General features: G+C 29.7%; 1 protein-coding gene across 3 annotated transcripts in view; it reads left to right on the top strand.

The window, feature by feature from the left end:
• LOC107444770 (puratrophin-1) overlaps positions 1 to 15,702 on the top strand; it is a 286,553-nt gene that overhangs the window by 146,215 nt on the left and 124,636 nt on the right. For all 3 annotated transcript variants that reach the window (XM_071182931.2, XM_071182930.2, XM_087167220.1), the window contains exon 10: positions 613 to 751. In XM_071182931.2, the coding sequence (XP_071039032.2) occupies positions 613 to 751 (139 nt within the window). The remainder of the gene's footprint in view (positions 1 to 612; positions 752 to 15,702) is intronic.

The following is a 15,702-nucleotide window of genomic DNA, read 5'->3' as shown; positions in this document are numbered from 1 at the left end:
TTTTGTTGAATTTTTGTTTTTATTAGGCAACTATTTTCCTAGTTTTTGGCTACTATTTTCCTGCTTTAGGCTACTAAAAGCAACTATTTTGTTCATTTTTTTCTGTGGCAACCCTGAATGCAGCAATAAGCATTTTTCTCGTTTGCTTCATTATTGAATCGAGTGGCTGGTTAGATAAGTTTAAAAAGCGGAATAACATAAATTCAGGTGAAATTATCTGAGAGTGGGGAAGTGTTTCCATATCTGATGTTGAGGATTGCTCATCAGATAAATATATTGAAAAAAAAAAAAAAACATTTTTGTACTCAAGACGAAGAAGACTTTATAGAAATAAAAAATCAAAGTTTACACATTTTTGTTTCTACGTATTATTTTTGCATTTCATTTCATGGGTCATTTATTTAAATAATGAGTAATAAAAGGGGGGAGGAGTTTGGAACTATTAATTAAAATTGTTTGCAGAACGGTTATAGTGATGTCCCGGTTATAATGAACCGAAATTTCGGTCCCTTGAAGGTTCACTATAACGAGGTTTGATTGTATATATATATTTGTTTAGTGCTTAGATGGATTACAGTCTAAAAATAGTTGTTTTCCATTCCAAAAAAAAAGGGAGAATCTGGAGAAGAGTGTAGTGCTGTATGGAGAAGTGAGGAAAGCGATGACGAAGCTGTCTCGATTGGCTGACATAAGACTCAATAAATTGGAAGAGTGTCTGCAACTCAAGACTTTCCAAGAAGAATCTAGTCAAGTAAGTGTCATCATTTTTCATAGAATGATTTTCTAATGAATAAATAGATGCACCCAAAGCCTGGCTGAGGGGCAGTTGCCCTCCAAATAGAATAGAAGGTTAATTTTACGTTTCCTTCTTTATTGAACTTTCTTTAAACAAAATATCAGTCAGTTTTATGTTTGCTTCTTCGTTAATCTATTCTGTGAACACGAAAAATCTATATATTTCGTAAATCAATGACTTTCTAAAGGTGAAATTCAGCTTAATTTTCGCAATGGACACATTGGGTCAATGAAAAGCCTGTATTTTTTACATATCGCAAGATGCGATTTGTTCACAAAAATATGAGCTTCTGGTTGGCTTCATTTGAGCCATCGTCATTGCGAAGCTTCATTCCGCCCTCATGTCAACGAGGATATGATTTTTCCGCCGCTAGATGACAAAGTTAACAATCATCAGAAAACTGCATTCGGCATGGTGGACATATAATGGTCAGAAAATCAATAAAATGGGTACAACGATACTTTTCTGACCATTGGGACTCTATTTTCGGTTCCAAGTCAAATTTCTTGTAATATATCTATCTATAATGAGTCGAAAAAACCTCCATAAAATTCAGTTCTTCATTACTGTAGCATATGGGGCCCCAAAGAAGCCCTAATTATCACAGTATTATGTGTTGATACTATTCAGCTCGTCTGAATGAGGCGAGACATCAAACTTTCTTGTCATTGAACGAGTTACATATCATAAAGTAACGGATTCAAATGAATGGACGTCTTTGTTCTTTAAATGTAAAGACAATTAAGAGTTAACCTCAATTTTACTTTTCAATCTAGTGTGTGCGTTAAAAGAAATGATTCTTTAAAAATTAACAGAAATTTGCCTTCCATTAGTAGGTCATAACACAAGGTCAGGATGTGAATAACATCTCTGACAACTCCCTCAGGGGCTATCATCTTCAATCCTGCTCTTTCTTTTGTCCTCACATCTCGAAACGGTAGCCATTTTTTACTGTTTTTTTTTAAGATTCACTCTATTTGGATCAACTCTCTTCTTTTAATTGAACCCGTTGATTAGATAAGTCCATTCTAATTCTTGTAGGTTTTAAAAAAATCATTGGTCTTAGTAACCATTAATGCTTTTAGACAATGAAACTTTTTTTTTTAATGATTTATTCGAATGCCTTTTTTTTTTTTAATTGTGTTATATTTAGAGCCAAAAGTGACTAGTTTAAATTATTTTTCGAGTTTCTCTACTTTTAATAATTTCCTCGATCCCGTTACTAAAAGCGGTCTATTCTGATCATTAGAAGAAGGGTTCCCAAAAGGTGATCCGCGGCAGGCTAGGGTTCCGCAGAAAATTTCCAGGGGTTCCAAGAATTAGAATTTTTACCCATTGGCAAAATGGGTCTTGTTTTGGGCTGGATGGCGTGCACACACTTTTCAACTGTGTTCGAGAGTAATAATAAACAGTTGCTATGGCGACCGCTGCTGTTTTTCTTTTGACTAACAAGCATTTATAATGTATTTACATTATAATAATTTAAAGTATTTTTATATTCTTTTTATTGTTAATGTATAATGATTGGCTTGACGGTGATTCCAATATAAATATGAATGAAGGAAAAGTATTTTGTGACATCTTAAAACACGTACATAGGCAGGATTTGAAAACCCATCCGACGACAAACATCAATTGATGACAGTTATTGCAATCCATGATTTGAAATGGTGTGGCGTTTAACAGAGTCCATCCAGAAATGAAAAACATTTGACCCATGGACAACCGGCGATCCCAACTTTTTTGTTAATTTTGTTTAATAGTTAAGATGTTTTTCAGTTTATCTTAATAATATTATTATTTAATTTTTGGGATAATAATGATTTTTTTGTAACTTAATTTATATTTAATCTACAATTCAGTCAATTATTCAATATTTAATTTATTTACCAAACGAAGAAAAAAGTAAAATTTAAAGGAAGAAAAAAAAATTTTTTTTTCTACAAATACTGAAAGATAAGAATGCAAATACTGAATATTGTATGAAAAGGAATTTGTAAAAATTGCATTAGTATTTTTCATCCATATTTCAAATTCATTCTGAAACTAACTGGAACTTCTTGGAAACGGTGGATTTTATGTTACGTCATTTCTGCACTTTTCATTAAAATAAATTTTGTAAAGATCAAGTTTTTGTTTATTGTTCTAAAAATGTGGAGAAAAAAAATCCGGCCTTTCTTATTCTCAGAAATCGATCGTAAAGCTTTTTTCTCTTTCGATTTAAAAGACCGTTCATTGGCTATTTTGAACTAACTCCTTTTTCCCATTGGAAGCAAAAATAAACCAATCACAAAACCCATCTTTTTCGACGGGGGGCTGTACAAATATAATATAAGCACCTAACTTAGTGGTAAAGAATTTGTGATACGCTTATTTTTGCTGAAAAGAAAAGGGTCATCCTCTTACATATTTTTTTTTTTAAATGGGAAAAAATTGACAAAAAAAACTATTATTAAAAAATTTGGGATTAAATTCTTGGAAAGAATTAGAAAAAATTTCCGAGTTTCTAAAATCCAAGAGTTATAATCGCAGAAGGCAAAAGAAGATATTTCTGAAAAATATTCCTCTCTAAGTTTTATAAATTGAATGGAAACGTTCATTTTGTTTTGTAGTTAAGTGGCGTCAGTTACTTGAATTAAGTCCTAAGATAAGATTTCTACAATAAAAGTGAAAAGGAAGGGGTATTGTACTTTCTTACGTAAACATGAGGGAGGTTTGTTCAATTTTTTGGTGCCAATTGCCAAAAACATGCTTACGTAATGCAGTCAAACCCCGATAAAGGGACCGAAATTTCGGTTCCCTATAACCGCTCCACAAACAACTATTAACTAATAGTTTCAAACTCCTCTCTTTTATTACACAGTATTTAAATAAATTAAATACAAAAATGGTGGAGAAAAGTAACAAAAACTGTTATTTTTTATTTCTCTTCGTCTGGCATGCAATCTTTAGCTGATGAGCAATCCTCAACATCAGATATGGAAACACTTCTCAACTCTCCGATAATTTTTCCTGAATGTATGTGATTCCGCTTTTTAAACCTGACTAACCAGCCATTCGAGCACATAAAAGTAGTCACTTAGCAAATTCATCGGTTTTGACTTGAAGTATTTGTCCCGGTACTGGAAAATTGCGGCTTCTTTGAATGCTGAACCCATTCCATAATGAAGCAAGCACGAAAAAATGCTTATTGCTGCATTCCATGCTATGGATGGTTTTAAAAATCAGTATATGTATTTATTTTGAAGTAGAAATTTCAAAATTATTACAAAAAAAAGGAAGAAAATTTCTGTTGAAGACACAAAAAAGTTCGTTGTATCCAACTTTGGTTCACTCTATTCATAAAAAATAACATTATACGTGTGTAGCGGGAGTTAACTATAACGGGGTTTGACTGTATTGAAATGGCCCCTAACGAAATCGATATCCAAATATTTTATAGAAGATGTCCGACATTTTCAGAAACATTCCATTAGATATTTTTGAAATGTTATTTAAGAGTTCGTTGCTCTTTTGCTCCACCCTCAACAAATGGGAGAGTCTAGTTCTGTAGAAGTCTTTCATTGTCTAAGGAGAGAAAAAACACACACACAAAAGTGAATGGGGTGATTAAAAAGAGGTTTTTTTTTTTAAATCTATTTCTTGGTTGAATCATGATATGTGGCAGAATTTTTTCGGGCTTTCTGCGGCTTCTAACTTCCATAGCATTTATATGTCTCCCAAAGATACTTTCAATTACAGTCAAACCCCGTTATAGCGAACCTTCAAGGGACCGACATTTCTGTTCACTATAACCGGGAGCTCACTCTATCCGTACTGCAAGCAATTGTAGCTCATTTTCCCGAACTGCTCCCTTTTATGACACGTTATTTAAATAAATGTCCCACAAAAAGAATTACTAAAATGATTAAAAAACAATATTTAGTCACAAAAAATGTGTTTCTTATGTCACAAAAAATTTGTTTTTGTTTTTTATAACTCTTCGTCTTGCGTACAAAAAATGGAGGGATGGGAAACTGAGATAAAAGAAGCAAACAAGAAAAAAATGCTTATGGCTATACAGTTTTATATAGATAGTTTTAATAATCGGTATACATGTTTTATGCAGAAATTTCAAAATGACCAAAAAATGAAGGAAATAAAATCAGTGGAAGAGAGAAAAAAGTTCTTACTATCCAATTTCCTCTCTTCTTTAGGTTTACTGTATTCACAAAAAGTAATATTATAGGTGTAAAGCACGGCTCAGGAGCGAATATTTCACTCACTGTATCCGGGAGTTCACTATAAACCTTGTTCACTATAGCGGGTTTTAACTGTATAACCATTACTAATTTAAAGTATCAGAAACGTTGCGTTTATAGAAGAAATTATAGAATAAAAATGAATAAAAAATTTTAGTTGTGAAAGTTATATATTTTTTTAATTTTAATATTATAGATGCTTTCTCACATTTTGTAGGTGAAAAAATACTCATTATTTCCTCTTTTGAATTTTGTAAATCATTACACAAACTAAAATTCGTAAATAAATTAAGCGATGATAAATTAAAATTCTATCATACGTTAAAAGTCGTAAAATTCGTGCGGTAACTCCGAAACGACGACGAAATCACTCTTTAAAAAAGACTCTTTACTCCTATTTTGATCCTCACATACTCTTTAAAAAAGAGATCCTGAAATAAGTGTGTATAAAACACGGTGTTCTTTAAAGAGGAAAAAAATGAAAGAAAGAACATTTCTAGAGCGAACTATCTTTTAAACTTTCGCGATTTCTGATTTTTTTTTATTTTATATTATTAATTTGAAATTCTAGCTGAAGCCAGTTATTACATACTTTTTTAAAAAAAAATCCCAATTGAGAATGGAAAAATCACGATTATTTCTTTCCTCTCTGATGGAAAAGAAAAACATCTTAGGATTCTGCCGAAGAAAAAAAGAAAAGCATTTTTCGAAAAGTTATGCAGAAAGAAAAACCAAAATTTTTTCCTTCCTTAAATGAATAATCTTTCTGCGAAAAATCTGTAACTTTCTGCGACAATGTCGCCGTGTCGCCGCAATTCTGCCACAATATGTGGAAGTGCAGAATGAAAGATTTTTAAGTACACCACGAAATTGCAAACACTGATATTTCTAACGATCAAATCCTGAGTTATTCTCTCATAACTTGTTTACATTTTGATTTTTCGGAAGAACTCTAGGTACGCTGAACTCCCTTTTTACATATTTTAAGCCTTAAGTTATTAATACATAATGAAATGAAGCTCTTTTCCCGCGTTCTCTTAATTCCTTTTAAAAAAGAATTTTTGCACATCCCTTTTTCATTTGATAGCTCCGGCCAAGCATCTGCTGAATAATAAAGTATTTTTATTAAAATATCCTTTTACATTTTAGTGTTTTTTATATCTATCATGTTGTTTAGTTGTAAAAATCATTGCTTGACGCAGACAAAATGTTAGTCTGGTAGACAAAACATAACTGCTGAGCAAACAATACTCAAAATTTAAAAATTTTTAAAAATTTTTTTTTAAAATCTACCTTGTTTGCAATAGATTTGATTTATAAAATCTGTTTGACTGTTCAGAAAAGGTTTTTTCTTATGTTTTTAAAATTTTTGATGATTCTATTTCATTCAATCACTTTTGTCTCTTTGCTTTCAACTCTGAAGTTCACTTCGTTTAATGACAAAAAGATCTACTAAAACAAAGGATAACATTTATACGTTTTGAAAGAAAATGAAATAAAAATTATTTAATGTCGTTTGAAAACAATCCTCTTTATGGTTAAACAAAATAAAAAAATTATAATAATAAAGAAAGAAAAAAAACAGTATAAACTACAGAGAAAATTGCACCCGTAGAATACGTAATATATTTAAAACTAGGAAGCTTCGTCCCCTGCTCGCTAGCGCTCACCAACCCCCGGAACTGCTTTCGCAGTTCATTTCGCATTGCTTCGCAATCCGATGCTCGCTTTGCTCGCTCATTGTATACGCTCTTAACGTCTAGCTTTCGTATACTTTTTTGAACACTGAAGTTCCGAAAACTTTTCACTGTAGAAAATTCTAAATCTGTGCATTTCAATATTAATTTGAAATTGCAAGCAGTTCACATATTTTTCTTAATCACACTATTCTAAATTTCAGTTGTTGAGAAAAGTAACTGTTGTAAGTTTTGTTTTAAAGTCTTTCCCACCAGAGGGCTAAAACCATGTGTTGTAAAACAATACGAAATAGTACTGAACGCCGGATGTAAAGCATCGGCTTCGATGAAGATAATTTTGTAGGAATTTTTTTGATAATTCGGTGAGAATTCACCCGATTAGACATATGATGCTCACTACGTGCTCTTGCGCGCCGAAGCCTATCAATTAAAGCGTATTAGTGCCAACGCGAGTAAAGAAATATCATCGGTTTTATTGATACATACGTATTAGCGTTTTATATAATATAGAAGATAAATAAAAATAATGAGGGGAAAAAAACATTTTAACTAAGATTGGTTATTTTTCTCGTGTAGGTATGATCCTTTTTTATAAACATCTACAATTTCACGTACAATATTTTCTTATTGTAAATGTAACCCCCAAGATTGCACAATTCATCATGTACAAAATGAAAAACAGGATACCCTAAATAATTTTTGATCTAATGATTCAAGACTCGAGGGAATCTCGAGTATCGAGAATCTGTGCTAATAAATTAATGTTGGCGGTATTTTTATATTAGACAAAGGAAATTTATATAAAGTTCAGTAGCTCTCTTCTTATATTATATAAAGTTACCTAATATCAATTTAAAGTTCTTTTTATGATTAACTTAATCCTTGTCTTTGCGAAAGTTTTTTTTCTTTTTATGAAGAAGGAAAAGTGATCACAATAAGGCGATAAAAATGTTCTCTCTCTTTTGCAATTTATTGTCATTATATTCTTTTAAATAGGGAGTCAATAACGTTCTTTTTAGAATTTTTATTTATTAGTTTGACAACATTTATTGTTAAGTATATTTAAGGTAGCTCTCCTGATGATGTGGAATGGTCATTTAATAAGAGTGACTTATAGAGAAGTTTATAATTTGGAACATATATACTGTGTAATCCTTATATATATATATATATATATATATATATATATATATATATATATATATATATATATATATATTATATATATATATATATATTATATATATATATATATATTATATATATATATATATATTATATATATATATATATATTATATATATATATATATATATATATATATATATATATATATATATATATATATATAATATATATATATATATATATATATATAATAATATATATATATATATATATATATATAATAATATATATATATATATATATATATATATATATATATATATATATATTATTATATATATATATATATATATATATATATATATATATATATATATATATAATAATATATATATATATATATATATATATATATATATATTATATATATATATATATATATATATATATATATATATATATATATATATATATATATATATATATATATATATATATATATATATATATATATATATATATCTATATCATTTTTAACATATTTACTTTACAATTTGAACTTATATAATTTTTTGTGCAAATCCGTGGCTAAAAACATGCGCAAAACAGGCAATTCATACTTCTTTCTCTCTCTCTCTCTCTCTCTCTCTCTCTCTTTCTTTCTTTTTTTTTTTTTTTTTTTCTAAATAAAAGTTAATTTTCTAAGATCATTAAAATTGCATAGTTAAATATCAACTTTATTAATTATAAGTTTCTTTAAATTATCCAGTTTAATATTACCTTGCTGACATCCATTTTCGAGCCCATCCTTGGCGACTAAATATTATATATATATATATATATTTTTTTTTAAAGTGATTATAAAATGTAGACTATAATGGAATTGAACACAATACCAATCTGTAAAGCAAATAAAATAATCCAGATGACGACCTAGAACTATTTTTACGGAAGTCCAGAAGGCATCTTTGTAGATCCCTAATAAAACAGTAATGACTGTTATAGAACAAAATCTTGACATCCTCCCCACTATCCTTCCGGAATCAATTCTTCTCTTCATAGAGGGGGTGGAGAAGGGGAGGGATTCCGTGCGTTTGATTCTCCTTCGAAAATCCTCTCTGTTCGCCATTTATTTATCGGAAAGCCGTTAAATGCAGATTAATTACGGTTAAATTCAACTCTCTAACCTAAACTCTGCCGTGCTTTTCTAACCAGTCAGTCCGTGAAAATAAGGATCAACAAAGTTGAAAAATAAATGACAGCAGATGTATATTATTCAAATTTGACAAAAGTTAAAAAGGTGAACAAATTCCAAAAAAATAAATAAATAAAGAATAAAAAATCGGAAAGTTAAATGTCTAAGAAAATCGTTATTGAGAGGCAACCACTTCGCTATATGGAGAATATTCTTATTGCCATCTAACTCTGAATAAAAATTTCGTTATAAGAAGAACTTCGTTGTAGATGAACTTAACATGTTGCACAAGGGCGCCGGCAGAATAATATAAAAGGGGATGCAACCCTCTAACAAACTACCCCCCCCCCCAAAAAAAAAAAATTTTTTTTTTAAAAATTTTCTGTTATTACATTTTGTTTTGTTTTTCATATACTTTCATCTGTTAAATTAATTCATTGTTAACAAGATATTTAAGGACGAATTTCTTGTGCTTGCAAATTTTGCCAAGAGAAACTGTATTGTTGGCGGTAACATAGCTACTGAGTTTGAAACACACATAAATACAAGCAGTAGTTTCGTATACTAACGTGTTTGTGCATGCTTAACATTGATATTTTTTGTGTTGATGAAGTTCTACAGTTGTGAGAAGTCAGTTTGTGTTATACACCTTTGTTAAACTAAATAACTAATAGAAAATATTATATTATTTATATTTTAGAAAATGAAATTTAAAAATATAGCTTAGATATTTGCCCAAGCAAAAAATATTTTTTTGACCGTTTTGATAAAAAATTACTTTTGAGTGTTAGACTTATGAATAGATTTTACAAATTTACTGTATTCTGATATTTTTTGTAGAAAAAAGTTATAAACAGATTTGGACAGCAAACAAGACTATTACAATTCTTGTTTGATTAAACAATTTTTAATTGTTATATATCAATAATTACTTAATTATCTGTTTTTGAATAAAAATATTGAAAAACTAATAATTTTGTTATGAAAATTTTTTTTATAACAAAATTGTTTTTCTGTATATTTTTAATCGTTTAAAAAAAAAAAAAAAAAAAAAACATGGGATGAAAGTGCACTCTCTTGCTGCGACCTTGATATTGCAATATAATTTTTAAAGTAAATACTATTGCAATGACTATTCCCAACCAAAAGCTAAAAAAATTTTTAAAAAAATGATTTTGAATGTATCTAGCGGTTTCCAAATCTTTAGGGATGCGGAACCCTAAATTTTCGAGTATCTTTTGGCGGAAATTCATAAATAAAATTAGTATCTTTGACCAAAAAAAGAATGAAAGACTAAACATTTTTTTATCATACTTATTCTGAAGAATAAGTCATCGTTTTTCGAATAATCGACTTAAAATTATAAGTTTCATTTCCAGGCGTGGTGGGGACTTGATTTGTGTTTGGTGTATGCTGAGTCATAATTTTCGAAAAGAATTGTTCTAAACATTGCGAATGGTTTTTACATAGGACTTGTTCATTTTACATTGAATTGAAAATTTCGATGTGAAATAAAAATGCCATTTTTTATAAATGCGAATCATTTACGTAATTTATTCAATATATTGGTTATTGGACGAAATATATTCTTTTTTTTTTTTAAATTGCTAGTTCTTTATCTGCTGTTATTTTACTTAAATAATTTCATAAAAATAGCAAATAAAGGAAGATTTTGTTGTTTGGATAAAAACAGGTTTTAAAAAATCATTACTGGTTTAGAATTTCGGAACCCCATTTGGGAATGGCTGTTATAGTGAGCTTGATTCGATTGATATTTGCATAAGCAAATGGATGTGATAAACTTCATAAAGAACAATGATAGTAGTTGTTGGAAGAGGACCGCTTTTAATCGTCTGCTCTGCCCACGGTTTTTTGTAGAGTTGAGAGGTGTGCAGGTCATGAGATTGGTGTGAACTGGAAATAAAGGAGTTTCTCTGCAATAAAAAAAGATGTGTTTTGGGTGGTTTTTGTTGGAAAAAACCTACTGGGTCATTTGATCTTCTTTTTCTTAAAGACTTAATCGAGGTCTATTAGGAGATATCGCACTTTTTATTTTAACTGTGACCTTTTCTAGATTTGCAAATACTTTTCTTTTTTTTTCTGTTCTTTTTTGTTAAAAAATTATATATTTTTTTTCTTTAGGATCAATGCAGTTTAGTGACCTTTGTGAATGATACTGACCTTTTTTTTAAAAAAAAAAGAATCCTTTTAAGTATAAAAAAAGAAAAATATTAAAGTGTTTACTATTTGCCGTTTATTATCTGTGAAAAGCAAGATCTGTTTCAGATTTTAGTTTCGTTAACACGCACGCATCATTTACATTATTTTTACATGTATAAATTAGCTTAGTTCAACTTTAAAAAGTAGAATTTTATTTTTTAATTGTTTTAATGTAATGACTAAAGTGCTATACATAACTGTCTAAAATATTTCTATATTCTCGTTTTTTATAATCATTTCGAATAAAAAAGCAATTTTTTTTTTCATCTATAAATAATAATGTTTTATTTTTAATCTTATTTACTATTCTACTTAATCCACCTTTATAGAATATCATATCGAACTTGGTTGCGAAAATATTAACCAGCTGAAAGTAAAAGAAAAATGGTAAAAAATTATAGTGTGCTGTTTTATTTATTTTTTATTTATGAATTTTGCGTGTTAACTATTTGAATAGCCAGCAGAGCACTCTATTGAAATATGGGGACTTTATAGTTTGTATAAAGTAAGAACTCCCCTAGCCATTCGTCTGAACCCGTGGCGGTGACTTTGGTAACGAGGTATAGCTATTTCAAGTAAGGGTGTGGGGTGATTGGACAGGTCGGTAAGAGAATCTTTTTCTTTATTTCTACTGCTCTAGAATGAAGAGAAGCTACCCTCCCTGATTCTTGTTTCCCTGGCTGCAGACGGAGGGAGTTCTTACCGTAGATAAACTTTACTTATAATCTCGACTGATTTATAACATTCTGGCTGATTTATTCAGCTTGAAATAAAGCATAAGATTAAACGAAGAGTTTTACACATTAAAATAAATAAATGATGCTTTAAAAGAACATGTTGACCAGAACAAAACATTCCATCTTAAAAACTAGCACTGTACTGTTTTATTTTAGAGCTCGTTCAAATAATACCTAAATATATTTTTGAAAATTGTACTTCTCTGCAAAAATAAATAGATTACGAAGTGATCCCATATCATGCTTAAGTTAGAAATTCGTTACAAAATCCCCCTCTTTTTTGCTTTGACTTTCACTTAAGTAATCTAATTTTGGAATTCTCATAAAAAGAGGAACTCTGCAGAAAACAAAAATTCTTTTTTAATTCATTTTAAGCGGATCATTCTTTTGAAATTTTTATTATGTTTTCTTTTTGCATTCAAAGCTTTTCACTTCTAAATCTCTTCGAGGAATGTATTATTATTATTTTTTTTTTTTTAATTTCCTATAAGTTCGAAATATTTTCTCGTGTAATTTTTTTTCATGCATTTATTTAAATGTTGGAGTAATGATATTAAGAAAAAGTTTTGATTTATATATATATATATATATATATATATATATATATATATATATATATATATATTTATTTGTGTGTGTGTGTATGTAATTTCAGGCATTCTTTATTTTTTCTTTTACCACCATTAAATAAAAAAAGTGTAGAATCGTTTGTTGTTATGTAATGAGAACCTTGTGATTAAAAAAATAATAATAATAATAATATCAGAATAACTTGGAAAGTAATTCATTTTCTTCTTTCATTTTGTCGTTCATTGAGTGAATTTCATAATCATTTCAAAAAGTCATCTTCTCTTGAATTCTAGTACTAAATTCAAATAAATGTTTTGTTTTTTTTAAATGATGGCCTAGTTTCAGATCTACTACGATTTAGATTTGAGTTTTTTTTTCGCCGCTTTTTGGCGGAACGAATTAGACGCTTTTTAAGAATTTTTCTAACTATGCAAACATGATTTAAAACTTTACAAACGTGTGAAATACAAATAAACGCGTTAAACAACAAACACGTTGTCAAAATGTCGAGAAAACATGGAAAAAATTACAGAACAATGAAAAAAGGGAAAAAGAAAAAAAAATTCCTAATTTCTTCTTTTTTTCCCGGATCGGATCCCCCTCCCCCTATTTTTATTATTATTATTTTTCTTTTTCCCTTTTTTCATTATTCTATAATTTTTTTCCATGTTTTCTCTACATTTTGAACTGTTTTTATGAGTTCTATTTACTTTGCAGCTTTTGTATATACAACTTATTGTTTTTCTTAATTTCCTTCGTTTTTTTTTTCTTTTTGTCCTTTTTGTATTTATTTATTATGCTATATATATGTATATATGGTGCATCGATAATTGTTATTAAAGCATTTATAATATTCTATGGATATGCTTCCTACATATTTATTTTTCAGGTGTTTATTTCAATTACTTAAATTATGCTTGCACATTTGGATTTCGATTTTCAGCCTTTTTTTTTTTCTTCTTTTTTAAGATTTTTAGACTTTTTTTTATCATAGTCAAAAACAAGATTTTACTGTTGAGTTTTACAATTTTTGAGAATTTCTGTAATAATCTTTTCAAAATAAGCCCCCTCAACTATAAAATTTTGTTTAAGTCTGAAATAAAAAAAGATATACCTATTTTGTGTCCGATTTCCAAAATTTGAAATAACATCTCACTCGAATTTAAGAAATATCTAAATACAGTGAATTCGCGATAACTCGAATCTGATAGGACTGACAAAAAACTTCGACATATCGGAAGTTCGACTTACCGTTAGTTTCGGTTTTGGACTTTCAAAATATTGTCGCATTATTTAATTAATGCTTATTAATTACAAATCTTCTAAATGCTTACATTATTTAACATCATTTTTCTGACAAGCCATTTACGATAAGACTGTTTGAAGCACTTTATGATACCCTGGTCCATCGGCTGCAACTTTGCTGTTGTGTTTGGCGGGAGAAACTGCAAGTTTACTGCTTTCAAATTAGGTAGATCACTATGCGCTGTGCATTTATCCATAAAGAATATCACTTTTCTTTTTTTAGCGAAGAATTTCCGATCCAATTTTCTTACATAGTCTTCAAATAAAACTGATGTCATCCAAAACTTTTTGTTAGACTTGTAATCCAAAGGATACGTTTTTACATTCTTGAAACATCGGGGATTTCGGTATTTTCCAATAACAACTAAGGGCAATTTCTCTGTCCCAGACGCATTTCCTCCAACTAGGACAGTCAAACGTTCCTTGCTCATTTTACCCCATGAGCAGTTTTCATCTTTAAACATCATAGTCTTATTTGGAAGACATTTAAAAAATAAACCCATTTCATCAATATTGAAAACATAATTTTAACTGTATCCTGTAAGTAAATTTGGTAACGTTTCATTTAACCATTGTTCACATACTTCAAGAGGGACAGTCCCGCAGTGGACTGATCGTTAAGACACGGTTCTCATCAGATCACCGAAGTCAAGCATCACTGGCTGCGGTCAGTGTGCGGGTGGGTGACCCACTTGGATCAGTCTGCGTAGGGACCGAGGGTGTGCGGTATTGGTCCTCGTTAAACTGTGCTACCGTAAAGTGCTCGACTTCGCGCGCAGGTCGTTGGGCTACCGAAGCGGGGGTGCCATCCCCTCTGCAGAGGATCAAAATTGTGATGGCATGTCTTCGGATCATCCTCAGGGATGTTTCCCAGACCGTCGCCAATAGCCCATTGTGCAGCTCTAGTGCGACGTAAATCAACAACAACAATCAAGAGGGACAGCTTTAGCTTCTCCATGAAGAGTGCGAAAGACATTGTGTGTGTGTTGCAAAGGAAGGGGCAAGATATCAGCTCCTAGGTTTTTTTTCTTGCTTTAAAAGATCCAAAAAAAATCGAGTTAAAGGGAGTAAAGTTCGAGTAAACGAGAATAATTAGTATGAAATTGAAGATAAAAGGGTCGGAACCTCATAAAAAAATCGAGTTATAGTAATATTCGAGTTATCGTACTTCGAGTTATAGCGAATTGACTGTACATAGACAAATATTTTAGCAGATTTGTTTTGTTTCATTCATTTGATCAAAAGTTGTTTCTGTGGAATTATATTATTATTATAATTTTGCGCTCTAACTTTAAAATGGTTGATCTAGTACTAACAAATGAAATATTTCAACCGAAAATCTTTTATGGGTGGGCATCAACCATTTATAATACTGGTGGGAAGTATACTTCCCACCACCCACTTTCTTCATTTTTAAATATCGATGAGAAGCTACCTTTTGGTTCGACAACTTCCGAAAATGCAAAATATCGAAGAATATTAATATAAATATCGGTAAGACCGAAGAGAGTGTTTTCTCTTGGAATGCTACGCATCCATCATTTTTCATAAAACCTTATTTATACAGCCATATTATGAGACGCACCATATAAGATTCTAACTAAAATTATATTTATCAGATGATACAGCTTTATTGTTCTTAGTCGGATACACTCGTTTATGTTCGTTTATCAATGGGTTAACATTGTTATGCAATACATTAAAAATAAATACAAACAGGAAGTATATAAAGAATAAAAACCCATGACATGTATGTTTAACTATAAAAGTATTGCCTATAAACGAGTGCAAATCATGTCATTATTAAGAAAGG

Source organism: Parasteatoda tepidariorum, chromosome 7 (genome assembly GCF_982258835.1).
Source record: "Parasteatoda tepidariorum strain Cologne lab strain chromosome 7, Ptep-v5.0, whole genome shotgun sequence".
Lineage (NCBI taxonomy): Eukaryota > Metazoa > Arthropoda > Arachnida > Araneae > Theridiidae > Parasteatoda > Parasteatoda tepidariorum.
Note: the sequence above shows the minus strand (reverse complement) of the source record. Positions and strands in the feature narration are given on the sequence as shown.